The sequence below is a fragment of the Mustela nivalis genome, assembly GCF_964662115.1.
Source record: "Mustela nivalis genome assembly, chromosome: 18".
NCBI classification, from domain to species: Eukaryota; Metazoa; Chordata; class Mammalia; order Carnivora; family Mustelidae; genus Mustela; species Mustela nivalis.
Window position 1 is genome coordinate 55,310,451 of NC_139037.1, and position 25,896 is coordinate 55,336,346.

Sequence of the window (25,896 nt, forward strand, 5' to 3'; positions counted from 1 at the left end):
CCGCCCCGCCCCCGCCCCCGCCCCCGTCCGGGCCAGCCGGAGAGTGTGCGGCGAGGAGCCGGCGGGCGAGCGGGCGTCCTTGCAGCCGACGAGCGGGAGGAGGAGCCGCGCTGCGCTAGGGGCAGCGGAGAAGCCGAAGCGGGCGCCCCAGGTAAGAGCCTCCGCGCCTCCTCCCCCGGGATTCCGGCTGCTGGGTCGCCCTGCCCCCGGGTAGGGAGGGACGGGGGCGGGGCCAGAGGGGGCGGGGCTTGGCGGAGGAAACTGAGGCAGGAGCGAAGTCCTCCAAACATGCCGCCGGTTACCCCCAGAGGGGTCTCAGGAGACCATTCCCCCAGCTCAGATCTTCTTTGGGAGGAGGGCTTTGGGAGTTCGTAATTCTGGATACCTGGGGAAGAGAGTCCTGAACTCCAGAGCTCCCAGGTCTGAGGGAGGAGGGCGCTGGGGGTCTGGACTGCTCGGGCTTTCAGGGAGGAGGGTGCTGGGCTCCTGGACGCCAGCACGTGAGAGAGGGAGCTGGAGATCTAGACCCCTGAAGGAGGAGGAGGCGGGGAACCAGGACTTTCGGGTCTGAGTGAGGTGGAGGCCGGGAACAGGGACTTCTGGTCTGAGTGAGGAGGTAGCTGACTTCTGGTCCTGGTTAGATCGGCATCGTTGGGTCTCTTCACACCCTTCTTTCCATTTCCCCATCTCGGAGCCAAGGCAGGCAGCCACTCCAGGTATGTGCGGTAGACGTCTTGGACGGGCCCCGGCCTGTCCTGTGAGGATAGAACATTCCAGGAAGCAGCCTCAGGAACCCAGGGCTTCTTGAGTGTGGGCCCTCAGGGACCCGGGTGTCCAGACCAGCGCCACCCCCACCCTGTCTGGGAGATGAATGGGCCGTGGAGGATGTAATCTTTTCCAGCCTCCTCTATCCTCCCCCCTCCGCCCCCACCCTCCTAACTCCCGCCTCTCTCCTCACCTCCCCCATCTGCTTCCCATCCCAGCCAGGAGCCATCACCTGGTCAGGGAAGGGGCCTCTGGGAAGGGGGCGCGGCCTTGACTCTTGGGTACCCTGCACTTTAAGAGGAACGCTGGGAAGGGGAGTGCTCAGGCCTCCTCCCCCACTTGCTCACACAACCTGCCTGTTCCCTTCTTCCCCTAGGTGGCTGCCCCTTCCCTCTCCTGAGATGTCAGGAAAGGGGGGACCACCTGTGTCCCCCACAGGGGCCCCCCAGAGCCTGGGGGCCCCCAGCACTGGAGCCTGGAGGTGGACGAGGTGCTGACAGGTCTGGTAACCACCTGCTGCTTCCTACTTCTCTCCACACCACTTTCCCAGAACCACAGACTTCCAGAATATTGCAGAGAAACTGTAGGGTCCACGCCCTCACCACTATCTCCCAGCCCCTGGTTCCTTCCTTCCTCTTTTTTCTTTTTCAAGATTTTATTTATTTATTTGTCAGAGAGAGAGGGAGAGAGAGCAAGCACAGGCGGACAGAATGGCAGGCAGAGGCAGAGGGAGAAGCAGGCTCCCCGCCGAGCAAGGAGCCCGATGTGGGACTCGATCCCAGGACACTGGGACCATGACCTGAGCTGAAGGCAGCTGCTTAACCAACTGAGCCACTCAGGCGTCCCTCTTTTTTTTTTTTTTTTTTTTTTTTAAGATTTTATTTACTTGTCATAGAGAGCTCGCACAAGCAGGGAGAGCGGCAGGCAGAGGAAGAAGCAGGCTCCCACTGAGCAAGGAGCCCGAGTTGATCCCAGGACCTTGGGATCATGACCTGAGCCAAAGGCAGATGCTTAACCAACTGAGCCACTCAGGTGTTCCCCTGGTTCATTTCTTGGATAGGGAAACTGAGGCCCCACACGGGAGAGGAAATGTCTTACCTTCTCAGTGGCAGTATTGAGCTGAACTTGGGTCTTACTAGGATCCCAGAACATGATTTTTCTTAGAATTTGAAACCTCAAACTTCCTCTAGGCTGCAGGACTTAGGGTCCCGCAAGGCTGTAGGTAAGGGTAGGATTCAGGGCAGAGTTGCTCTGACGGGGCTCCTACTTCTGGCGTTTGCTGGCTGTGTGATCTGGTATCAGTCACTCACCTCTCTGAGCCTGTATTTCTCCATTTTCTGATTTGTTGGCTATTATTGGCAATAGTAGTAGAATAATTATGATTAATCCAGAAGTTGGGTGTTATGTAAGTCCTAGAATATAAGGTCCTCCCAAGGTTCTAGAACAAGGGCTTCCCATAGTTCTGGCATTCAGGTACCCCTGGAGTTCCCAACCTCTACCCCCCTCCCCCACTAAGTTTTTATCCTCATCTCTAACCCCAGCTTCCCTGTCTATCCTCAGGTGCTCAGCGAGATGCTCCCCAGCCCCTCCTGCTCCCTCCCCATCCTCCTCCTTTTCCTCCTCCCCAGTGTCCCAATGGAGTCCCATCCTCCACCCTTACCACTGCCCCCATTTCTAGCCCCTGAATGGGACCTCCTGTCCCCCCGAGTAGTTCTGTCCAGGGGCACCCCCGCTGGACCCCCTCTGCTATTCCTGCTGGAGGCCGGGGCCTTTGGGGAGCCAGCAGGCAGCCCCGCCAACCGCAGTCGGCGAGGGGTGAGCGAGACAGCACCAGCAAGTCGCCGGGGAGAGCTGGCTGTGTGTGATGCGGTCAGCGGCTGGGTGACAGACCGCCGGACAGCTGTGGACCTGCGTGGGCGTGAGGTGGAGGTGCTGGGCGAGGTTCCTGCGGCTGGAGGCAGCCCTCTCCGCCAGTACTTCTTTGAGACCCGCTGCAAGGCTGACAGCACTGCTGAGGAAAGTGGCCCTGGTGGGGGTGGGGGAGGCTGCCGGGGTGTGGACCGGAGGCACTGGGTGTCTGAGTGTAAGGCCAAGCAGTCCTACGTGCGGGCATTGACCGCTGATGCCCAGGGCCGTGTAGGCTGGCGATGGATTCGAATTGACACTGCCTGCGTCTGCACGCTCCTCAGCCGGACTGGTCGGGCCTGAGGCCCCTGCTCAGGAATTGGGCAGGCAGAGGAAGAAGATAGCTGGATGCTGAGGGACCGCAGGGGCGGCCTGACTGCTCTGGGCCTCAGTTTGGGAACTTGTGAAATGGTCACAAAATCACAGCTTTCCGAGTTGGAGAGCTCAAGCCATACAAGACAGTGAAACCAAATGGGGTTTTGAAGGATGAATAGGAGTTCTTCTGGATGAACTTGAGGGTGATGATGATGATGATGATGATGATATCCAGTACTTTCTGAGTGTCTACTGTTTATCAGTGATAATACACAATTTGTCAGATCAACTCTGGTGGATTTAACCATCGGAGGAACTTCAGCTTCTAAATTGCTAACTGCTTGATCTCGGAGGACATCTTGCTCACCCTGGAGAGAGTGACAAGGAAGTGATACATCAAGAAGTGGTGGGGGAGTATAAAAGCGGACACATAAGCAACCAGCTGGGAGCTGGGGTTTGAATGAGAAATCTTACTTGGTCACATGGGGAGAGTGTTGGCTTAGAATGTTCTGAAATCTTACTTGGTCACATGGGGAGAGTGTTGGCTTAGAATGTTCTGTCTTAAGGTAGTAAGCTAGCCATCACAGTAGGAGCACAAGCAAGGTTGAATGATAAGAGGTCAGGATGCTGGAGAGTTTAACCCTGTTGGGGAGTTTCTGTCCCAACTTTTACCCCATCTTGGGAAAGAAATAGACCTTAGAATCATCCAGCTTGAGTATGGTATAAAATTCGGACCAATTGACCTGACTCCTGGCTAGGATCAGGGGTCATGTGGACAGTGGTAGGCTTCGAGTGGTTCAATAAAATCCAAAAGAAGTAGCAGCCCCAGGGGCCTGAACGAAGGGTTCAGTGGGACCTGGGATCAGGTTGCAGAAGATAGCCTCAGTTTTCCCCATCTGAAGAATGGGTTAGTGGGATGAGCTACTGGGAGCTGAGAAGCCAGAGCCCTTGACCAAAAGGTCTTTAAAGTGAGGAAGTGACAAGGGAAGTCAGGAGTAGACCCCACACCTTCAGGATACCCCCTTCATGTATCACCAGTCCATACCTTAAGCCTGTTGCCAACACACACACACACACACACACACACACACACACACACACAATATCTTTTAGAACTAAAAGATAAGCTTTAGGCTAAGGACTGAGACCATAGACACACACCCCCCATTCCTCTGCCAACACAGACTGGGCCCCTGGGAAGAGTAAGGGTGAGCGGTTCCGGCTGCCTCTATTTCTACATCTCTGTGTTTCTAGGTCTGTGGTTCCCACTCTCCGTTTTGCCACCTCCCTCTCTGTCTCTTGTGTCTGGGTCAGTAGCTCTCTGTCTCTGTTTCTCATTCACTGTTTCTCATCCATTCTTGCCTGTGTTTCTTTCTCATCAAAGTTCTTTCCACATCCCCTCCCCTCTCTTCTTGCTAAGTATTTCCCTGTGTCTGTGTCTGTGGGTCTCTCCCTCGTCACCCACCCCCATAACCAGGTGGAAGTTTTCAACAAAATCAAAGGCAGGCAGGGCAGATGAAGGCCAAGCCCTGGGCTGACGCCTCCAGCACACACAGGGAGGGAGGGAGAGACCTGGGGAAGTCTGGAAATCGTTACCCCTGAGGTAGGCAGGCCTGGCAGAGGGAGGGGGCTGAGAGAGTTGGGACCCCGTAGGAAAGGGGACTGCTTCTCATGGATTCCCTGATGGCAGTGGGTGGTCTCCGTCCGCCTCCCCCTCCGGGTCTCCGTCTCCCCCAGGCGGGGTTCTCTGTGTCTCTAAAATTCCCTACAATTTGAGCTATTCCCCCTTCCTCCCTCCTCCCCCTTTCAACCCTTCACTCTCTCTCTGGGACTCCCCTCCCCCATTTCTCTGAGTTTCTGTGCCCTTCCCTCAAAGTCCCAGTCGCTCTGACCCTGGGTCTCTTTCTCACTCTGTCCAACCATTTACACACCTGCAGGCCTTCCATTGGCTGAGCTCAGGGTGGGCGGGTTCTGTTACCTGGGGCAACAGGAACAACAAGCCTGCCCGGGCGTGGCTCCCCCGCAGGGGTGGGACCATGGCTGGTCGGACCCTAGCTCTGCGCTACGGTCCCCCATGGTCCCCAATCTCTGGGACCGAGGTGCCTGGATCCTGGCCCAGCTGGCATCTCACCAGCAGTGGTGTCGCCCACCACGTTATCCCGCCTGTTTCCTTTCCCCCGCCCACTGTGCAGGTGAGAGGACCCTAGGTTCCTGGCCAGGAGACCCAGGTTCCTGTGTCTGAAGGAGAGGCCTGGGGGTCCAGACACCTGCCGAGAGAAAAGGGGGTTGGGGGCGCGGGCTCCTCTCTGACTGAAGCAGGAGTGTCCCCGAGTCCTGGATCTGAAAAAAGAGGGTCCAGGGAACCTGGAGGCCTGGGACTGGGGGGAGGAAAGGGTTGGGGACCGACTGGGAGAGGTCAGGGCTCGCGGGCCGGACTTGAACTCTTTTAGCTGACGTCCTTCTTCCCAGTACACGGTCGCGGAGCCCCTGCCACCGGCCGCCAAGCAGGATTTGCACATCTGGGATTTTGATGAGGTCATCAGCAGATGGGAGACAACCTCTGGCTCGGCTTACGTGCCTAAGCAGCACGGCGGGCCCTACGCACAGCCCAGGGCCCCAGAGCCTTCGGACCCCACGAGAACTGTGGGGATCAAGGATTTAGACGAAAAGGTAACGTTCTGGGATGCAGAGGTCTCAGGGGACAGGGCTGGGGATGGCACTGGAGTACCGCGCACCCTCACGTTGGATCTCCGCGTCGCCTTCCCGCAGCTCAGACACCGTGGCTGGCGCCTCCCGCTGATCACGAAGCACCAGTGCAGTGAGATGCGGGCGCAGTACACGGGTTGGCCCGACCCGGATCAGCAGCGCCCCACCTTCTACGTCCGGCCCCAGCCCCTGGAGCTTGCGGAGCACCTTCGCGGAGGCCCTTCCCAGGTAAAGGAGAACACCCGTTGCCACCGCGGGAAAGAGCTTGTAGCGCCTGGGGCGGGGTCGGAGGGGTTCTGCGGCTGGGGACCAGGCTAGCAGACCCTGGGGTGGAGAATTTTGAGTCTGGGGTCGTGGGCAAAAGGTCTGGAACGGAATCAGGTTACAGAGTATGGGGGTGTAGCTTGGACCTTTTGAGGTAGGGTCAGGAGGAGGAGGGGCCTGGAGACCGAAATCCCAGCTCTGAGGCTGAGGCCACCGCAAGTAAATCCCGAGTGGGCGGGGGCTTGTGTAGGAGGGAGTTTGGAGGCGCAGGGTCCCGGCGCGGAGGCGGACGGTACGTGGGGGCGGGTCTTGAACTTTCCGAGCCAAGGTCGGGAGGCGGGGGTAGGCTTTCCCGGAGCCGACCTGCTCCGAGGAAAGGTGGCCCGAGGTGCGGCTGAATTCCAGGGACGGGAGGTGGAAGCCAGGAGTCTGGGGGCGGAGCTGGGAAGGTTTTTATGTGGTTGGGGCCTGGGCTTTGTGTTCGATGACCCGCAAGTGTTTGGATTTTGGAGTAACCCTAATAAGGGTTTTGATATGGGGAGCGAAGCTAAAGTGCGCTAGCTTGCGATTGGTCAGGAAGGATTTGGATTCTCGGGGCGGGTGTGAGGGTCTGTTGGGTCGAAGCGGAATCCTGAGTCTAGCGACCCAGGGCCTTGAATGCGGTATGAAACCTTTCTTGCTCATCCCTCCTCCCTGGATCCTCCTCAGGCTTTAATCCCTTGGACAAAGAACCCCGAGCTGGCCGGCCGGCCTTTCACAGTGTCTGACCAGGGCATCTTGGACCGCCGTCAGCTCTATCTGACCACCTCCGCCAAGGACTTCCGGACCTACCCGAAGTGAGCCTGGGTCCTCGCTCGGCGCCGCCCCCCAGCGTGGGCCGGCGGGACGCCGAACCCGGGTGTCGGCTCCCCCTTGTCCGACTCAGGTGCCTCAGCCTTCAGCTCCCGCACGCTCAAGAAACCGAAGTTCAGACCCCAGCCCCTATCTTTTTTAGCGCCCTGGTTTCCTTAGTGTCAACTCTCAGGAACACGAAACCTGCCACTTGCCCAAGAAGGGGTTCGGGACCAGGGGCGGGACCCTGAGGGTCCAGGGCGGGGCCTGTTTTGGTTCCCAGATACTCCTTCCCTTGGATTCGAAAACTCCAGATCCCAGGCCCTTAAGGACCTCCAGGACCCAGGAATCCAGGCTGGGGTTCCCCAGCCCCTGTCCTTCCTGAGGGGTCCCCGAATCCTACAAATGTGTCCTTGCCTCGAAGCACAGGAGTTCAGGTCTACAGGTTCCGCAGAACGCGAGGTCTGAATCTCAGCCTTGTCCCTAGGAACCAACTGTGCCTTCCCTCTCCTGCATCTCTCACCAACAGGAAGGAGTTATCTAGATATCCCCGCAAGGACTCGCTGACCTCCTGGAGCTTTGACAAGACGCCTCAGGCCTGGGAACATGACTCACAGAGGCCACCCTGTCCGCGCCCCTCTCAGCCGCCAGGGATCCGCGTGCCCCACGTCCACCCGGTGACGACTGCAGTGCCACACCGCGGGGCGTTGTCTCTGGCTCAGGAGTCCTACAGACCCCCGCTGCACCCCCTCCTCGGGCTCGACCGTTTCTGCTCGCTGGAGCTGCCCTGGGGCGGCCCCCACTGGAAGCCAATGTCGGGTATATACAGCCTGCCGCAAGCCTACCGCACTGAGAACTCCACCTACGGCAGCATGAAGCCTGCGGGGGTCTGAGCCCGCAGCGCCAGCCCCCCCTGGACACGCCCCCCCTCCCGGGGCGCGGAGCTAAGATCGGGAACCCGGCCCATGACGTGGGAGTGAGACCAGGACCCGCCCACTGAGCTGTGGGCGGGGCGACTCCCCACACTTGACCACACTGCTGACGGGGGCTGGGGGGACTGGGCAGGGAGGTGGGAGCTGAGCGAGAAAAATGAACTTTGGGGCTGTAGGCTCGCGGGCGGGACACGCCCTCTGCGACAGAGGGGGCGGAGCTTCTTAGTCAACGACAGAGTTAAATAGCCTAAACCATGCCCATTGCTGGTGTCGGCTCTGGGAGCCTGGGTTTGGGGGGAAACGGGGCTCCCGCTGAATCCCTTGCGGAAGGAAGGCGCATCTGCCTGCGGGTGGCCACAGAATCCAATACTGAAGCCCCGCCCCTCTTAGGGTTTAGACGGTGGTACAGGAATGGCTTTCAGTCTATGGCAGGTGGAGGGGGGCTGACGTCTCAGGCAGTTGAGGGTCCTTGCAAGGGGCTGACCTTCAGCCTTCCTTGGTGCCCACCATAATGGGCACAGGCCAGGCTACACCACCGGCGGCAAGGCCAAGGGCTCCCTCTGGCCTATTACCTAGGACCCGTACAGGACTTTGCCAGCCCTGGAGGATTGAGGCCCTGAAGTCAGCTTCCCTGTGAGCGTGTCCCGCTTCTTCTTGGTGTGGGAGCCACTCAGGGAGCGGGGGGAAGGGGCACTCCAAGGAACCACTCCTGCACACCTCCCTGACCTTTTCTGCTTCTCGCCCCCGGAAAGATTAGTGTCCAGGTTACCCCATCATGCCGCCACCCCCAGTGGCCTTGCCGCCTCCACAGCCTCCAAGTATAAGACCAGGTAAACCTCACAGGGAAGGCACTGAGAATGGAGACGCTCCAGGTAAGACTGCAGGGCCCCTGGGCACCTTGCAGGTCCAACTGGCCATAGCTGGCACAAAGAGGGAGAGTTCTGTGACCCGATGAAGGAGGCTTCCTTCTAGAAGGGTGTGGATGGCCAACAGGCTTCCCACCAGGAGGGAAGCAGGTGCACCACGGCCTGAAGGGGGGGAATATGAAAAGTTGGGGAGTATCTGGGGTTCCCAAGTATGGAACAGGGGATCACAGTGGGAGGGTTGGGTCCCAAATAGAAGATGCCAGGTAGGGGATGGGAAGGTAAGGGTCAGGGTAGAGGGGTCCAGCAGGCCCTGAGACACTGGCCTTGTCCCAGGGGCTGCTGCTGTGGCTGCTGCTGAATGTGGGTGGGGTATGGGCATCCAGGGGGCCACTACGGCCTCTCTGCCGACCCATCAATGCCACCCTGGCTGCTGAGAACGAGGCCTGCCCGGTCTGCGTCACCTTCACCACCAGCATCTGTGCCGGCTACTGCCCCAGCATGGTGAGCAGCAAGGGGTGGGGGGGAGTGCCCGGGGCCAGCCCTGCTGGATTGGGGATGGAAGGGTGGCTTGCCCCCTGGGCAGGGGCTGGGGAATTGGGAGGGCAAGCTGGGCACATGGGAGTGACAGCACAGGGGGTCTGCTGGACACCTGAGTCTGAGACCTGTGGGGGGCAGCAGGGGAGCTCAGGGGAGAGTCTGACCACAGGTGAACCATGCCCCCACCCCCTACCCTGGCCTACAGGTTCGAGTGCTGCCAGCCATCCTGCCACCTATGCCCCAGCCAGTGTGCACCTACCACGAGCTGCGCTTTGCCTCCATCCAGCTCCCCGGATGCCCGCCTGGAGTGGACCCCACGGTCTCCTTCCCCGTGGCCCTCAGCTGTCGCTGCGGGCCCTGCCGCCTCAGCAGCTCCGACTGTGGGGGTCCCAGAGCCCAGCCCTTAGCCTGTGACCGCCCCTCGCTCCCAGGCCTCCTGTTCCTCTAAGGATCCCCCCCTACCCCAACTCCTGAAGCCAGCAGATGCTTCTTTCCTCCCCTCCTAATAAAGGCTTCTCAAACTGCACTCAGGTTGTCTTTTGTCAGACTCAGGGTGCATGTATGTGTGTAAACACACACACACACACTCAGAATGGGTTCAGTTTCAGGGCAGCTGGGTGGCTGTTGGTTGAGCGTCTGATTCTTGATTTCAGCTCAGGTCATGATCTCAAGGTCATGGGAAGGAGCCCCACAATGGACTCCACACTGGGTATCCTGGAGTCTGCTTAAGAGTCTCTCTCTCGGGGGCGCCTGGGTGGCTCAGTGGGTTAAGCGTCTGCCGTCAACCCAGGTCATGATCCCAGGGTCCTGGGATCGAGCCCTGCATTGTGCTCCCTGCTTGGTGGGAGGCCTGCTTTTCCCTCTCCCACTCCCCCTGCTTGTGTTCCCTCTCTCACTATGTCTCAGTCAAATAAATAAAAAAAATCTCAAAATCTTAAATCTCTCTTTCACTCACCTTCTGCCCCACTGCCACCCCCTGCCCCATTAGCTCTCTCTCTTAAAAAAAAAAAAAGAAGAAGGGGGGAATAGGTCCAGTTTCAGATCCATTTTATACAAAGTAACAGTGTCAGAACTCTAGTAGAAAATAGGGTGGGCTGGGGCGGAAAGGGCGAGGGTGAGATCAGCTCAGGAGGTGTCCATGGTTTCGCCTTCTGTGGGGAGAAGGAAGGCCAGGTGGTCAGTGTGGGCTGGGAGTGGGGACTGAGGTCTCCAGATCAGATACCCGCCTGCCCTCTGGCGGGTGACCCCGGGGACAGGCATAGCAGGGGACACTCACTAAGCTCGTTGAAGAGAAAGGCGTCCTGGTATTCCTTCATGTACTGTGTGGAACGCGACTCGTCCAGAAAGAGCGAGTAGACTCGTTTGATGTCATCTACTTGCACTTCCGTGCCCTGCCAGGGGACGGCCACACCTCAGTGGGGCCCCCGGCAGGTCAGGGTGAAAACTCTGGGGTCTGGGTTCAAATCCTGCCCGGCTGTGGGCCCAAACCCTCCCTTCCTGGGTGGCTTCATCTGGAAGATGGACTTGATGGTGTTAACTTGGAGCTCCCAGACATCCGCGAGCACCTGCTCTGTGTCAGGCCGGGAGATACAGGTATGAACTCCACAGACCCATGTTTCTGGCCTTTGAAAAACCCTGGTTCAGAACTAAATCCAAAAACGCACACCGGGCCCTTGGAGAGGCAAGCGGGGCCTCCCACGCCCTCGGGCCTGCCCCTGGGGGCTTACTGTTGGCCTGACCTTGCGCTTCCGGCACACGAGACTGGCCGCCGTGATGAGCTGGATGGCGTAGCGCAGCGAGGTCTCTAGCCCGATGCGCGTCAGCACTGTGTAGGCGTCCTCACTCATTTCTACGTCTTCCTCCTCACACCTGTGGGCAGGTGGTGGTGGGGGTGGTGAGCCAGGGCCCGGGTTCCAACTGCAGCAAATGCCCGCCCCCTGGCCAGCCCATCCCCCACGGGCGCTGTGGGACATCCTGGGGGATGTGCAGAGTTGATCTCCTCAGAACCACAGAACGTGTAGCAAGAAGAGCCTCAGAGGCATGGCTGGGCCTCCAGCCTGGGATCCCCCCCTCGACCCCCCAATCAGGCCCTGCCCTTCCGCTCCTTCCCTACTCTCAGATCGGAGGCCACTGCTTGGATGTCCAGCCCAGCCCTGCCCTACCTCCTGCAGGCCCAGGGACCTTCCCCCTCAAACCTCCATGCCCCCACTTGCCAAGCATGATGGGTGCTCCCATGCTGTTCAAGCTTACAGCCTGGCCCCAACCCGGGACAGCAGGTGGCCTGGCCCATACCGGATGCGGAGGATCTGCTTCGTGTCCTTCTCACTGTAGGGAGAGGTGGAGACGATGAGCAGTCGGTCCAGTAGGTCGATGGGGATGCCGTGGGGGCTCTGGTAGCTGGTACCCCGGATCCTGGGGAGGAGGGGAAGGGAGAGCTGTCAGGGCTACGCTCCTAGGACCCGGCTCTCCGTTTCCTCTCCTTGGAATACCCCCCCCCCCCCACTTCCCCAACGCCACTACAGCCCACTCACTGGGCAAATACCACTTAACCTTCAGCTCCTGGCTGCTGTCGCCACCGACGGTGCAGCTGGCCCCCAGCTGCGTCCCCCCCTCCTCAGGGATGGGCTGATTTTAGCTAGGTATCTTTATCCGGGATTACTGAGTCAAGGTCCCACTCCTCTGCGTGAGGTAGAGCTCCACAGGGAAGAGATGGCCGGTCCTACTCCCTGCTGCACCAGGCCCAGCATAGGGCCCAGGAGACACTGTGGGTTCCCATTTCTCATGGGAGCTACATTCTGTAAAATGGGGCGAATGCTCAGTGGCAAGTGTCACACCGCTGCTTCTTGGGGACGCACGTGGTTAGGTTCTTGTGAACCTCTGGTCACAATATTGCTGTCAACCGACTGACATATAACCTGGTTGTGTGTGCTTCTGTTTAAAGACATCTTTTGTTGGGGCGCCTGGGTGGCTCATTGGGTTAGGCCGCTGCCTTCGGCTTGGGTCATGATCTCAGGGTCCTGGGATCGAGTCCCACATCGGGCTCTCTGCTCAGCAGGGAGCCTGCTTCCCCCCCCTTCTCTCTCTGCCTGCCTCTCCATCTACTTGTGATTTCTCGCTGTCAAATGAATAAATAAAATCTTAAAAATAAATAAATAAATAAATAAAATAAAGACATCTTTTGTAACATATGTCATCGCCCCACTGCCCTTGAACTCACGGCTAACGGCTAACACTTTCCATCAGGCCCGAATGGAGCTCACCTAACACACACACACTCTCTCTACGAGATGCATCCACTCCAGCCTTGTGGTTGGGGACACTGGGAAGTGACAGGCCCCTTTAGACGTGAAATCCCCAATAAAAAGCATAAAATGCAGCAAATGCGGTGCTGAGCCAATCAGGAAAAGGACATGCTTTTGGTGAGCCGAAACCAGAAGGCGGGCGGGTGGCACCCTGCTGGAGCTTGGTTTGGAGCATCCCTAGAGGGCGACTCAAATGTGTGGCCTCTCTACGCACATCTGCCCCAGGCACTGGAGTGTCACAGGTACTGGTGTTGGGGGTGGGGACAAATCAATGTTAGTGAGAGGATGCGGACACCCAAATACACAATGTGCAGATAATGAGGGACTTGGGTTGGCGCCCTGCTCTTGGCCAGTCTCCTCCTATCCCTGTTCAGAGATTGGCTCTGGCCCTGACCCCTTCTCCCTGTGACCTCAGGATCCGTCACGGGGCCTTGCTGTCCTCACCTGTAATGTGGGGCTGAGACAATATCCACCTCCGGAGCTTTTGTTTGTTTGTTTGTTTAAAGATCTTATCTATCTAATAGACAGACACAGAGAGGCAGGCAGAGAGAGAGGGGGAAGCAGCCTCCCTGCCGAGCAGAAAGCCCGACACAGGGCTCAATCCCAGGACCCCGAAATCATGACCTGAGCTGAAGGCAGAGGCTTAACCCACTGAGCCACCCAGGCACTCCCTTCCTCCCCAGCTTTAGGGTCCAAGCAGTTCACCAGGGACACAAGCCAGGGACAATCTGCCCATTTGTCCCCGGCAGCAATGACGGGGCCCCAGCTTCCTGGGGGCCGTTTACCCCCGGCTTCCACCTCCCTGTCCGCCAATACAGATGAGGCAGAGAAGGCAGCCAGCTGGGACGACAGAGTGAGCGGTGCAGGCAACACCCTAGGGCAGAGGTTCTCAAGCTTTTCCAGAACCTGGGGTATTCATGGCTCAGGAAGGTTTCCCAGGCCAAAAGTAATATCCAGCTCTGTTCTGTAAGGTGGTTAGGGCAAAGTGAGCTAAGCATAGTGATTTACGCAGTTTCCAACACACACCTCTATGCACCCGTCAGAGACTTAAACCATCCCACAGCCCTCTGTGTGTGTGTTCTGTAGCACCCTGGGATGCCTCAGCACAGTTTGAGAACTGCAGCCTCAAGGGCTACAGGAACAAAGACAGAAAGAACGTGGTCCCTCAGCTTCCTTGTGAAGCAGAGCAGAGTACCTGCCTCCCTTGTCTGAGGGAAGCACATCTTTCCATCTGGGACCTGGGACTTGTGGGGTCTCGTTCCAATCTCAGCAAACGTGATCTGCTTACCCTGGGCCTATACCCACTGCCTGGAGCATCCCCTTCTCCCAGAGGCCTTTGAGGGGGCCAGCAGCTGGCTCACCGGGTGATGCCGCGGTTGGTGGCCATGATGAGGACTGGCGCCATGTCACTCTCCAGGGCCCGATTAAGAAAGGAGAAGCTTTCAATGTCCAGCATGTGGACCTCGTCGATAAACAGCACCTGGGAGCCATTGGGGGGTATGTCAAATCCACCACCCAAGCCTCTCTCCTCCCATTTCCCACCACCGCAAGCCGTCTGCCCTGGCCGGGCCCCGATACTCACCCCGGGGATGATCTCTGCCTTGCCCTCCTCACGCCACTCAGCTACCTTGGCATTGATCTGTTCTCGGACTTCTGACTTGATCTCCCCTGTGTCACCTAGGGAGGCAGGGGTAGTGCGCGGAGGGTCAGAGAGGAGACAAGGACCCAGAGCCGGAGGGTGGATGAAGACAGAGAAGGATGGGACACCAGGGACAGAGGGAAGACAGACCAAAACTGGAGTGGCAAAGGGACAGAAGGGGTGGGAGTTCTAAACGTCCCAGAGAGGAGGAGGACCGGAGACAGAGAACCTGCGAAGAAGAGAGGGCAGGACACGCAAGCTCCCATTGGACCACCCAAGAGAGGGACAGACGGCAACAGGGTGGGATGGACAAACCATGGGATACGCTGGAGGGTGGGGAAGGGGGGTTGCACAGAGCAGGGCCAGTCTAAGGCGCCCCACCTGAGAAGAGAGCCAGGAAGCCCTGGGTGCGGGAGTTGATGACGTCAATTTCATGCAGGGACACGGTGTGGACTACCTCCTTGCGTTTCTGGAGCTCCCCATCTGGACACTGCACGAACTTGGTCTATAGGGTCCGGGGAAGGGGAGGGAGAGACATCGGCAGAGAAGAGCATGAAAGGAGGTTCAGAGGGGCCTGTGCAGGGGGAGTTCGGACTCCGGACTCCTCGGAATGGAGCTGAGAATCTGGAAAACCCAGGTCCAAGAGTAGTCACCACTAGGGGATTCAAGAGCACTGAAGGATGGGGAGTTCCCAGAGGACCTTGGAAACCACCAGCAAGAGCCAAGATAAAAGGTCTTGGCTGCCCTAGAGGTTACAGAGAAAAACCAAGAGTGCCAGGGCCACAGGGCTGGGGTGACTGGAGGACCCAGACCCTCTGGGCCATGGAGGTGTTGGTGGAGACACAAACATCCTGGTGTCTGGAGCAAGGGGACCACCAGAGCCCTGGCCCACCTGGGAGCCCATAGCGTCATAGTCACGAGCGCGTGTGAAGGAGCGGCCCAGCTTGGAGATCTTGCCCGTGGCCTTGTCAATGGTGATCACATCCCTGTGGGGGGGTGGGGGAAGGAGGGCGGGAGTGAGGACAAAAAAGGGCCCAAGATCCCCCACCCTGGCCACCCAGTGTGGCCCCCTGCCACTCACCCGGCCTGGACCTTGTCTTTGGTCAGGGACTCAATCATCTTGGTGCCCAGGTCGTAGATGGTCTCCATCTCTGTCGTCTTGAGGGTCAGCTTGCCTACCTTAGAGCCCTGAGAGGGGTGACATGCCAGGCAAGCAGTTCAGAGCGGGCCCGCTATCTCCCCAACATGGCTTTGAAATGGGCATGACACAGGGATGCCTTAGGGGCTCATGGACATATTCACTGTCACGACCATGGTGACAGCCTCATGGGTACACACATATGTCAACCTTCAACATATACAGCTTATTGTTTGTCAACTTCTTAACTAACCGATTACTAAAACCACAGCAAGCAAACAACTTGCCTAAAAGGTTAAGTTTTGTTTGTTTGTTTGTTTGAATTTATTATTTATTTAACAGAGATTGCAAGTAGGCAGAGAGGCAGGCAGAGAGAAGAAGGGAAGCAGGCTCGCCGTGGAGCAGAGAGCCCGATGTGGGGCTCAATCCCTGGACCCTGGGATCATGAACCAGAGCTGAAGGCAGAGCTTTAACCCACTGAGCCACCCAGGTGCCCCAAAGGTTAAGTTTTTAAGAACAGCAACACGGACTAGCAGTCCATGACATGGGAGGGGCGGGGATCACAATCCCACATTCTTCATTTTCTATCCAGGTAACTTTTTTACCGTTCACAAAACCAGATGACCCAGAGCTAAGCTAAACACAGCTAAGAAAACAAAAATACCACTCTCCCTCCCATAAGGTAAGCACAATCAGTGCATAGCTGTCGGTCTTGTTTCTAGGGAGCGGTCCTTTCTGTAGGGACAGGTGGCGGAAAGAAAAAGCCAAGATTTGGAAGGGAGAGAAAGATGGTTTTGGCTTTACATTTTTTTTTTTTTAAAGATTTTATTTATTTATTTGACAGACAAAGATCACAAGTAGGCAGAGAGGCAGGCAGAGAGAGAGGGGGAAGCAGGCTCCCTGCTGAGCAGAGAGCCCGATGTGGGACTCAATGTGGGGCTCGATCCCAGGACCCTGAGATCACGACTCGAGCCGAAGGCAGAGGCTTAACACACTGAGCCACCCAGGAGCCCCAAAATATTTATTTAAGCATCTCTATACCCACCATGAAGCTCCAACTCATGACCTTAGAAAGCAAGTCACACACTCTACTGCCTGAGTCAGCCAGGCACCTCCAGTTTTACATTTTTAAAGGGAGGGTGCATCCATGAATGTCTTCTGTGACAAAAATCTAACTTAAAGAACTATCTTGTGGGGCACCTGGGTGGCTCAGTCAGTTACGTGTCTGACTTTTGATCTCAGCTCAGGTCTTGATTTCAGGGTTGTGAGTTCAAGTACCACACTGGGCTCCAGGTTGGGCGTAAATCCTTACTAATCAAAAGATAAATAAAAATAAAATAAAAACATTTTGTTGGGGGTGGACATCTGACTGACTCAGTCGGGGGAGCATGAGACTCCTGATCTGAGGGCTGTTGAGTTCCAGCCCCACATTGAGGGTAGAGTTTACTTTAAAATTTAAAAAATAAATAAAAACAAGGGGTGCATGGGTGGCTCAGCTGGTTAATTGTTTGCCTTTGGCTCAGGTGATGATCCCAGATTCTGGGATTGAGCCTTGCATCAGCCTCCCTGTTCGGCAGGAAGCCTGCTTCTCTTTCTCCCACTCCCCCTGCTTGTGCTTTTTCTCTCACTGTGTCTCCCTCTGCCAAATAAACAATAGATAAAATCTTTAAAAAAAATAAAAGATTAAAAAAATTAATAACTAATCAGAAGAACTATCTTGGGGATGGCTTTCTCTATGTTTAAATATTCTCCTACCACATTTTAAAAATTCAAAAGGTAGGGGCACCTGGATGGCTCAGTGGGTTGAGCCTCTGCCTTCAGCTCAGGTCATGATCTCAGGGTCCTGGGATGGAGCCCCACCGTGGGTTCTCTGCTCAGTGGAGAGCCTGCTTCCCCCTCTCTCTGCCTGCCTCTCTGCCTTGTGATCTCTGTCAAATAAATAAATAAAATCTTTAAAATTCAAAAGGTAATTGCCAATGGATAAGACTAACTAAGGAGTTAGAGACAGGGGTTAAAAATGCAAGTTGAGGGGCACCTGAGGGGCTCAGTTAGTTGGGTATCTACCTCCCACGCAGGTCATGATCCTAGGGTCCTGGGATCAAGCCCGGTGTCAGGCTCCCTTCTCTACGGAGTGTCTGCTTCTCCCTCTCCCTTTGTCACTCCCCTTGCTCATTCTCTCTCTCAAATAAAGGAATAAAATCTTTTTAAAACAGAAATTGCAGGGGCACCTGGGTGGCTCAGTGGGTTAAAGCCTCTGCCTTCCGCTCAGGTCATGATCCCAGGGTCCTGGGATCGAGCCCCGCATCAGTCTCTCTGCTCAGTGGGGAGCCTGCTTCCTCCTCTCTCTCTCTGCCTGCCTCTCTGCTTACTTGTGATCTCTGCCTGTCAAATAAATAAATAAAATCTTAAAAAAAAAAAAGAAATTGCAGGGTGCCTGGGTGTCTCCGTCATTAGGTATCTGCCTTCAGCTCAGGTCATGATTCCAGGGTCCTGGGATCCAGTCCTACATTGGGCTCCCTGCTCAGCAGGGAGCCTGCTTCTCCCTCTCCCACTACCCTTGCTTATGTTCCCTCTCTTGCTTTCTCTCTCTCTGTCAAATAAATAAAATCTTTAAAAAAAGAAAAAAAAAAAAAAGAAATTGCAAGTCAATGGAATTGTGCTTCTGAAACTTATTTCCACTGAGAACGACGAGCAAATGAAAGAAGAGTACAGTGTCCACGGGACAAGACACAGGAATGGAAGGTGACTCGGTGCGAGGTCAAGAGGCCTGCAGCATGTCTAAACTTTCCATCATTTTTCTTTTTTTTAAAGATTTTATTTATTTATTTGACAGACAGAGATCACAAGTAGGCAGAGAGGCAGGTAGAGAGAGAAGAGGAAGCAGGCTCCCCGCTGAGCAGAGAGCCCGATGTGGGGCTCAATCCCAGGACCCTGGGATCATGACCTGAGCCGAAGGCAGAGGCTTTAACCCATTGAGCCACCCAGGCGCCCCTAAACTTTCCATCATTTGGCGTGTTACCAGCAACTACAACTGAACATGTACGAGAGAATTACAGACAGAGGAAGAGAAGCCAGCCATGGCAAGTCACCTGCCACAGGACCCTGTGTGTAAGAATGGCCCCAAACTGGCAAATCCACAGAGACCAGAAGTGGACCCATGGCTCCCAGGGGTCGGGAGCCAGCAAAGTTCTAGGTTTTTTTTCTTTAAAGATGTTATTTATTTATTTGATAGAGAGATCACAAGTAGACAGAGAGGCAGGTAGAGAGGGGGAAGCAGGCTCCCCACTGAGCAGAGAGCCTGATGCAGGGCTTGATCCCAAGACCCCGAGATCATGACCCAAGGCAAAGGCAGAGGCTTAAACCACTGAGCCACCCAGGCACCCTGAAGTTCTAGTTTTTTATCTTGCTGGTGGTCCTAAGGGGATTTGCTTTATAATAACTTACTAACCACATGATTACTTTATGTGCTTCCTTAAGTGTTTCATTTTACAACAAGAACGTTATCATTCTCAACTTTATATAAAAAAAAAAAAGGGGAGGGAATCACAACAACCTGGATAGGAAATGCTTTTAAGTGCTAAGCTGCATAAAATCTCAAAGAAAATGTTCTTAAGCCTGACCATTAAGAATCAGTCATGAGAGGGGCGCCTGGGTGGCTCAGTGGGTTAAAGCCTCTGCCTTCAGCTCAGGTCATGATCCCAGGGTCCTGGGATTGAGCCCCGCATCGGGCTCTCTGCTCAGCAGGGAGCCTGCTTCTTCCTTTTCTCTCTCTCTGCCTGCCTCTCAGCCTACTTGTAATCTCTGCCTGTCAAAGAAAGAAAGAAAGAGAGAAAGGAAGAAAGAAAGAATCAGTCAAGAGAGAGTGCAGCAGCTCCTGCCCACAGGTCCTGTCCCCGTCCTTTGAGAAAACCACCATTTTGCGCACACACACACACACAAAGATTAACTATGAGAAGGCCCCCCCAGCTGGTTCAGTCAAAAGAGCATGCAACTCTTAAGTTCGAGTCCCATGTTGGGGGGTAGAGATTACTTAAATAAATAAAACTTAAAAAAAAAAATTAACTATGAGAAACTTCCAGACTTTCTCTGTCATGACACTATTTGGTATTAACTGCTCACGGTGCTGCTCACCAGGGGATAAACTGACCCCCAACCGTAGGCACCCGGAGAGGGCTCCAACCTGCAGATCAAACATTCCACGGATTCCGTCGCTCCACCCTCCAGCCCTGGAGGTGGCCTAGGCTGATAGCAGACTCACCGTCCCTGTCGCTGGCCGGTCAATCTGGATCTCCACCACCTCCCCTTCAATGATCTCGGTCTCTTCCCTAGGCAGAGAACAGGTATGAGCAGAGAGCCCAATGCCTGGGCCCTTGGGAATGGCTAACTCCCACGAGTCCTTGGGCACAGAACAAGTCGAACAGGACAGGGTCATTCCGAGGCTCTGTGAGCTGACTCCATCCCCAGCCCTGGGTCCTGTGCTTACTTGATGCGAACACCAATAGACCGCCGGAAGGCCTGCGTCAGCGCCTCTGTCTTGCTCATTTCCAGGGAGAAGATCTCGCTGCCCGCAATGGCTGTGAACGGGGTGTCAGGGCCCAGGGCTTGTGCCATGCCTAAGGAAGAGGTGGTCTGGGTAGGGGGGATCAGCCTAACAGCAGGCACCACCTACACTGTGTCAAACCAGCTCTCTCCCTGCTCAGGAAGGAGCATAGTTGAGACGGGCTCAGCGCCGGGGGCAGACAGGGAGACATGGAGAAAGCCAGGGATGGCAGGCTGCACACGGAGGCATGGTTTGAACCCGATGCTAACTAGAGGGCCAACTTCATGACCTGATCTTCTTGCCAAGCCCATCTCTCAACCTCTAGGAGCTGTTTAGCCTCTGGGCTCACGGGCAATGCACAGGAATAGAGGCCAAAAGAGGGCTGAAACAGTTAAGGGTAATGGCTCTGGAGCCAGACTGCCTAGGTTGAATCCTGGCCCGACCGCTTAGCACCACGTGATCCTGAGAAGTCTTGTCTGCTTCGAGCCTGTTTGCCTCTCTGTAGAACAGGGACCACTAGTAGGGGAGGCACCCTGCAGAGAAGCGACCTGGGGGCGACAGGTGGGCACTGGTGTCCAACCATGAACCCGTCACATGACCGGGGACAAGCCGGGGAACAGATCTTCTCTCTGGCCTGGGGTTGGCTGGTGGCCAGTGGGGCTGATCTTGTAGTCACTCCAAGCACCACACTGAGTCCCAAAGTGACTTCCTGAACCCTTTTCACCAGTGGGAGGTGGGGACTCTTCCTGGTCCCCTTTTCAGAGATATGCCACACTCTGTGCCTGGCTACCCTGTTCTTTACTGTCCAGATACTCTGCAAGTCTTGGCTCAGGGCCTGACTTCTCTGGGAAGGCTCTCCTGGTAACTGCCACCGCGTCCTTCCCTGCTCCCTCATTAGGGTCAGGATTTGCCTCTGTCTGTTACAGCATCCATCAGCCTGGAAGGAACTGTGTCCCCAAGACCAGAAACTCCCTAAAGTCAAGGCTTTGCCCTTCCTCATCTAAGTGTCCCCAGTGTCTGGCCCAGGACCCCCACTTTACTAAGGAAGCAATGGTCCACATTAAAACAAGAGATGTGCTCATGTCTCATCATGTCGCAGTAAATGTGATGATATGCTTAAGTTCTGGTCAATGAGATATTAAGTAAAACCGTGTGGGAGTCGCAAGACAGCTGCTTAAAGGGAGCTACCTTTAAAGGGAGGGAGGTACATAATCACTGCAAGATCTCTTTCTTCTTCCTCCTATGTGGAAGTATGGATGGGAAGGCTGGAGCTTAGGCAACCCTCTTGGAACAGGAGGTGACCCTGACATGGAAGCAAGTACAGAGGATGATGTTGAGGTGGGAAGGCAGATTCTTCTACGTGAGAGAATGAGCCAGAGTGTTTATGTTCCTGCCATTTTGGGCGGCCTGTTAAATGTGGCTGAAGCCAAGCCGGATTTATACAGTAAGGGTTATCTGGCAGAGAGCCAAAGAGCTCCTGCCCCGAGAGCATTCTTACCCATGGCAATGGCTGTCTTCCCAGTGCCTGGCTGGCCAGCGATGAGCACTGCCCGCCCGGCGATCTTCCCTTCCCGGATCATCTCCAGCACAACGCCAGCCGCCCGCCGGGCTGCCAGTTGCCCCACCATGCCCTGGGAAGCCTATGGGGTGGAAGGCAAGCGCACACCAGGTGACTACCCACTGGGCTGCCACCCCATTTCCACTACCTCCAGGCCAGGGAGACAAAAGGGCATGCTGTTGGCTAGGACTTAGGGAAAAAAGCTGAAAAAACCTTTTCCACCCCAATTTTTAAAAATTAATAAAACTCTACACGTGGCTACATTTTATAGATAGGTGGCCAGAGGTCTGGGAGACCCTAACAGGGAAACCCCCTGTGCCTGGGACCTCCAGGGATCAGCCTCCCCACCTCACCGCCCTCAGCTCTACCTGCCGTGGCTCCAAGGCATCGTCCAGCCCCAGCCCCCGGATGTGCGAGTGTGCACCTGCATGAGGGGAAAGAACCAAAAGACACAGTCACCCGTCAGCTCGGGATAATGTGTGGCCTGAAAAAAGGGGCTTTGTCTCTGAGCCCTAGTTTCCTCCTTGGTCAGATAGGGGGGTCTGAGTCTCTACCTCACGGGGAGGAGGGCTGGTCGGGGTAAAGGCTTAATAAACTAGAACTGCCCTTAAGCTACAGCACAGTGGGCCAGAATGACCAAGACCTGGCTTACCGCACCATCAGATCAGACTCTAACTGGAACAGCTGACGATCACAATTACTTTACATTTATAGACTAAGTGGCCCTACAGATTCTTATCTCATTCCACATAACCCTGAGAAACAGAGTCGCAGCTATTACCACCCCAGAGTGCTTCTGGGGTTCAACAACCTCCTCAGGCCCTCACCACCATGAAGTTAAGGAAGGAGCCCAGAGAGGTTAGGCCCCTTGGCCAAGACCACACAGCCCAGTGAGAGACACAGATGTGGGATTTCAATGTTTCACACTGGACCAAGGCTGCACAAACTAGAGCCTGTGGGCCAGGCTTCTTGTTTTTGTAAATAAAATTTTATTGGCACAGCACCACGACCGTTCCCTTACACAGGGCCTGTGGCTGCTTTTGCACTGCAGCAGGAGAACTGAAATATTTGCCAAAGAGAAGAGAGTTATATCTGGCTCTTTAAGAAAAGATTTGCTGACCCCAGCCCCAGATTGTAAGCACCCTGCAGAGAAGGTACCGGGTCTTCTGCTCCAACAGCACCTGGCCCTCTAAGAGCTGAAACAATGTTGGCCCCTGCACGTTAAGGGCTCTATGTGCCTGACCTTATGGAATCTTCTATCCATTGAAGAGGGGAACTACCTCTGCTCCATTCTTTTTTTTTTTTTTTTTTTTTTTTAAAGATTTTATTTATTTATCAGAGAGAGAGTGGGAGAGAGCGAGCACAGGCAGACAGAATGGCAGGCAGAGGCAGAGGGAGAAGCAGGCTCCCCGCTGAGCAAGGAGCCCGATGTGGGACTCGATCCCAGGACGCTGGGATCATGACCTGAGCCGAAGGCAGCTGCTTAACCAACTGAGCCACCCAGGCGTCCCCCTCTGCTCCATTCTGAGGAGAAGGACACTGAGGCCGAGAGCAATCAGCCTCTTGCAACGGAAGTGGTTCCCAGCACGGTCCCCCTGTGCCATCTGAGTCCACTCTGGCACTCAGCCCACTTCCCTCTCAGGGTCCCTGGGCAGTCTGGCTCTGTCTCAGGGGGCATGCAGGGGTGGCTATGCTCACTCACCGATACGCTCAATCCTCGTCACATCTCGGATCTCTGGGACCTTGGTTGTGGCCGTCTGGGAGCAGAGGAAGACACGTCTGAAGAGTCAGATGATCCCAGTTTTCACTACCTCCTCCGTCCCTCCCGCCCGCTTCCAGGAGGCAGTCCTTTTCATTCCTCTTCCCTACGTAGGGCAGGCCAACAGCCCCAACATCTGTCACTCCCACCCTTCTCGTCTGTCACCAACAAATGCTGGTTGGTTGACCCCAGTACACCAAGTCCCAGAACAATAAGGACCGTGTCTGTCTCATTCACAGCTCTGTCCCCAGGACCTGGCACAGTGCGTGGTGTCCTGGAATGTTATGGTGAAGGAAGAAGTTTTCTCCACTCCCACAACCAGAAGGACAGACACCAAATGGAGTAGCAAGCTAGGTCGATCGCCCAGTCCCTTTGTACCTTGCTGCCCAAATCTGTCACCAGGCCTTTGCACGCACAAGTCCCAGGGTCCAGCCTGCTCTCCCCAGCTCCCCCACTGAATTAGATGAAGTGAACGAAAGGAGGCCCTCCCCGACCGCTGCCCCAGCCTAACTTGTTCCAGGGTCTCCGGATGTCTGGGCAGAATGTGAGGTCTCCCTTGGGAGCCCAATCTCCCTGTGTAATCTCACATTTAGGGGGGAGACTGTCCAATCAATGTTCTCGGCTCCAGCGGATGGGAGTCCCATGAAGGGCACAGCCCACATCTTGCTTGTTCACTTGGGGTTCAACTCTTAGGGTTTGGATGAATGATGTACTAAAGTCTGAGCTGACTTGACAAGCAGGTATTGGGTCCTCTGGTGTCTCCAGCTCTCTGCAAAGAGCCCCCAGTCACCATTCCTTCTCTATAGGGGAGAGAGATGAGTAAGTGCCCCCCGGGACAATTCAAGAGCCCCTGGAGGGGCACCTGGGTGACTCAGATAGTTAAGCATCTGCCTTCTCCAGGTCCTGGGATCAAGCCCTGCCTCAGGATTCCAGCTCAGCCGGGAGTCTGCTTCTCCTTTTCCCTCGCCCCCTGACTGTGTCCTTATTGGCTCTCTCGCAAATGAATAAATAAAATCTTTTTAAAAAATTCAAGTGAGGGGCGCCTGGGTGGCTCAGTCATTAGGCCTCTGCCTTTGGCTCGGGTCATGATCTTGGGGTCCTGGGGTCGAGCCCGCATTGGGCTCCCTGCTTTGCAGGAAGCCTGCTTCTCCCTCTCCCACTCCCCCTGCTTGTGTTCCATCTCTCCCTCTCTCTGTCAAATAAATAAAAATAAAAAAAAAAATTCAAGTGATAACCTACTGAGCATCAGCCCCAAGTATGAGGTGCCAAAATATGAAAATGGCCCAAACAATTCCATGACAAGATCCCCAGCCTCTGCACCCCAGCTGTGTCCCCTTCCCCACGGATACCCTCCAGGTCCTCAACACTCTTGTGGCTCAAGGTTAAGCAACTCCTCACTCTTTTTTTTTTTTTTTTTTTTAAGATTTTATTTATTTATTTGACAGAGAGGGAGAGATCACAAGTAGGCAGAGAAGCAGTCAGAGAGAGGAGGAAGCAGGCTCCCTGCTGAGCAGAGAGCCCGATGCGGGGCTCGATCCCAGGACTCTGGGATCATGACCTGAGGCGAAGACAGAGGCCTAACCCACTGAGCCACCCAGGCGCCCCGCAATTCCTCACTCTTAAGCACACAGGACAAGTCCCCACCTGAGCCTCCTCCTGTACTCAGGTGCCATTCATACCATCAACAACCCAAGGCTCCTGAATGGCTTGAAGCCCAAGATACTACAACCCTCATCAAACTTTAGGGCAAAGTTTGCAGAACTATCTGCTGATTGCACCCAGAGGACTAGAAGTTGGGAGTTCCCATAACATGATAGGGTCAGATCGGACCACTGAGACCTTGAATAACACTTGAATCCAGGATTCCAGGATACCACCCCCTTACTCCTCCTCAGACCAGGAGTCCTGGCCCCCAGACTCCTACCTCAGACACAGGAGCCCAGGCCCCAGCAGCCTTCTCCCTCAGACTCAGAAGTCCTGCCCACAGCTCCTCCAACTCCCTCAGATCCAGGAGTCCTGACCCCAGCTCCTCCTCCTCCCTCAGACCCAGGGATGCAGGCCCCAAGCCTCCTCCTCCCTCAAATGCAGGAGCTCAGGTCTCCAGCCCCCTCCTCCCTCAGACCCAAGAGTCCAGACCCGCAGTCACCTTCTTCCTCAGACAAGAGAGTGCTGGCTCCCAGGCCCTCTCCTTCCCCAGACCTGGGAGTCCTGGCCCCAGCCTCCTCCTCCCTCAGACACAGGAGCCCAGGCCCCAGCAGCCTTCTCCCTCAGACTCAGGAGTCCTGCCCACAGCTCCTCCACCTCCCTCAGACCCAGGGGTGCAGGCCCCAGACTCCACCTCCCTCAGATGCAGGAGCGCAGGCCCCCAGCCCCCTCCTCCCTCAGACCCAGGAGTCCAGACCTCCAGCCACCTCCTTCCTCACACAAGGGTGTGCTGACTCCCATGCCCTCTCCTCTTCCAGACCCGGGAGTCCTGGCCCCCAGACCTTCTCCTCCCTCATAACTGGGAACCCTGGACCTTAGGCCTTCTCCCTCAGACCCAGGGGCCCGGGTCCCCAGCACCGTTCCCGCTCAGACTCAGGAGTGAGGGTTCGCTCCTCAGCAATCCCCACGCCGGCACTTACCACGGTTGCCATGATGCTCACCAACCGCCAATATCCTAGCGGAAACGGAAACGCGCTAGAAACGAGGCGTTCTGGTCCTTCTAGATGGCTAGGTCCTCCAAAGATCTCGACGTTTCCTCATAAATATGCAAACTCTCCTTGTGGGGGTGTGGCGTCACTTTTTAGGCCCCGCTCCTCTGCAGACTGAGATGGTAAAGGGTTTCCCGGAACTCCTG

General features: G+C 55.7%; 4 protein-coding genes across 6 annotated transcripts; 3 read left to right on the top strand and 1 right to left on the bottom strand.

Annotated features, from left to right (window-relative positions):
* NTF4 (neurotrophin 4) lies at positions 1 to 3,274 on the top strand. Of its 2 annotated transcripts, none has more exons than XM_082711400.1 (3): positions 1 to 151; positions 1,142 to 1,265; positions 2,326 to 3,274. In XM_082711400.1, exon 3 carries the CDS (start codon positions 2,338 to 2,340, stop codon positions 2,971 to 2,973), a length of 636 nt encoding a protein of 211 aa, XP_082567526.1. In that variant the 5' UTR covers positions 1 to 151; positions 1,142 to 1,265; positions 2,326 to 2,337; the 3' UTR covers positions 2,974 to 3,274. The 2 variants fall into 2 exon arrangements, with proteins under 2 accessions (XP_082567526.1, XP_082567525.1); XM_082711399.1 differs by lacking the exon at positions 1 to 151 and adding an exon at positions 234 to 716.
* Positions 3,275 to 4,969: 1,695 nt separating this feature from the next.
* SAXO3 (stabilizer of axonemal microtubules 3) lies at positions 4,970 to 8,092 on the top strand. Its single transcript, XM_082712028.1, has 5 exons — positions 4,970 to 5,177; positions 5,455 to 5,655; positions 5,755 to 5,919; positions 6,664 to 6,791; positions 7,316 to 8,092. Exons 1-5 carry the CDS (start codon positions 5,022 to 5,024, stop codon positions 7,677 to 7,679), a joined length of 1,014 nt encoding a protein of 337 aa, XP_082568154.1. The 5' UTR covers positions 4,970 to 5,021; the 3' UTR covers positions 7,680 to 8,092.
* Positions 8,093 to 8,450: 358 nt separating this feature from the next.
* Positions 8,451 to 9,647, top strand: LHB (luteinizing hormone subunit beta). The gene is made up of 3 exons (XM_082712029.1): positions 8,451 to 8,590; positions 8,918 to 9,085; positions 9,327 to 9,647. The coding sequence occupies exons 1-3, from the start codon at positions 8,576 to 8,578 to the stop codon at positions 9,567 to 9,569; spliced, it is 426 nt and encodes a 141-aa protein (XP_082568155.1). The 5' UTR covers positions 8,451 to 8,575; the 3' UTR covers positions 9,570 to 9,647.
* Positions 9,648 to 10,151: 504 nt separating this feature from the next.
* On the bottom strand, positions 10,152 to 25,819 carry RUVBL2 (RuvB like AAA ATPase 2). Of its 2 annotated transcripts, none has more exons than XM_082710384.1 (15): positions 25,682 to 25,819; positions 23,001 to 23,055; positions 21,667 to 21,722; positions 21,239 to 21,380; positions 19,684 to 19,813; positions 19,459 to 19,525; positions 15,144 to 15,250; positions 14,955 to 15,048; positions 14,444 to 14,567; positions 14,006 to 14,100; positions 13,785 to 13,903; positions 11,414 to 11,533; positions 10,861 to 10,990; positions 10,398 to 10,512; positions 10,152 to 10,272 (listed from the first exon to the last, which is right to left on the bottom strand). In XM_082710384.1, exons 1-15 carry the CDS (start codon positions 25,691 to 25,693, stop codon positions 10,247 to 10,249), a joined length of 1,392 nt encoding a protein of 463 aa, XP_082566510.1. In that variant the 5' UTR covers positions 25,694 to 25,819; the 3' UTR covers positions 10,152 to 10,246. The 2 variants fall into 2 exon arrangements, with proteins under 2 accessions (XP_082566510.1, XP_082566511.1); XM_082710385.1 differs by having other exon boundaries at positions 23,001 to 23,077; positions 25,682 to 25,805.
* Positions 25,820 to 25,896: the final 77 nt, after the last annotated feature.

What these genes read in the sequence shown, in the direction of transcription:
- NTF4 (XM_082711400.1), top strand. Translation starts at nt 2,338, where the DNA reads ATGCTCCCCAGCCCCTCCTGCTCCCTCCCCATCCTCCTCCTTTTCCTC.
- SAXO3 (XM_082712028.1), top strand. Translation starts at nt 5,022, where the DNA reads ATGGCTGGTCGGACCCTAGCTCTGCGCTACGGTCCCCCATGGTCCCCA. An exon ending in TTCCCCCGCCCACTGTGCAG is followed by an intron (nt 5,178 to 5,454) that starts GTGAGAGGACCC and finishes CCTTCTTCCCAG; the next exon opens with TACACGGTCGCGGAGCCCCT. An exon ending in TTCGCGGAGGCCCTTCCCAG is followed by an intron (nt 5,920 to 6,663) that starts GTAAAGGAGAAC and finishes GATCCTCCTCAG; the next exon opens with GCTTTAATCCCTTGGACAAA.
- LHB (XM_082712029.1), top strand. An exon ending in CCGGCTACTGCCCCAGCATG is followed by an intron (nt 9,086 to 9,326) that starts GTGAGCAGCAAG and finishes CCTGGCCTACAG; the next exon opens with GTTCGAGTGCTGCCAGCCAT.
- RUVBL2 (XM_082710384.1), bottom strand. An exon ending in GACGAGGATTGAGCGTATCG is followed by an intron (nt 21,723 to 23,000) that starts GTGAGTGAGCAT and finishes CCCCTCATGCAG; the next exon opens with GTGCACACTCGCACATCCGG. An exon ending in ACCAACCGCGGCATCACCCG is followed by an intron (nt 11,534 to 13,784) that starts GTGAGCCAGCTG and finishes CCTCCTCCCCAG; the next exon opens with GATCCGGGGTACCAGCTACC.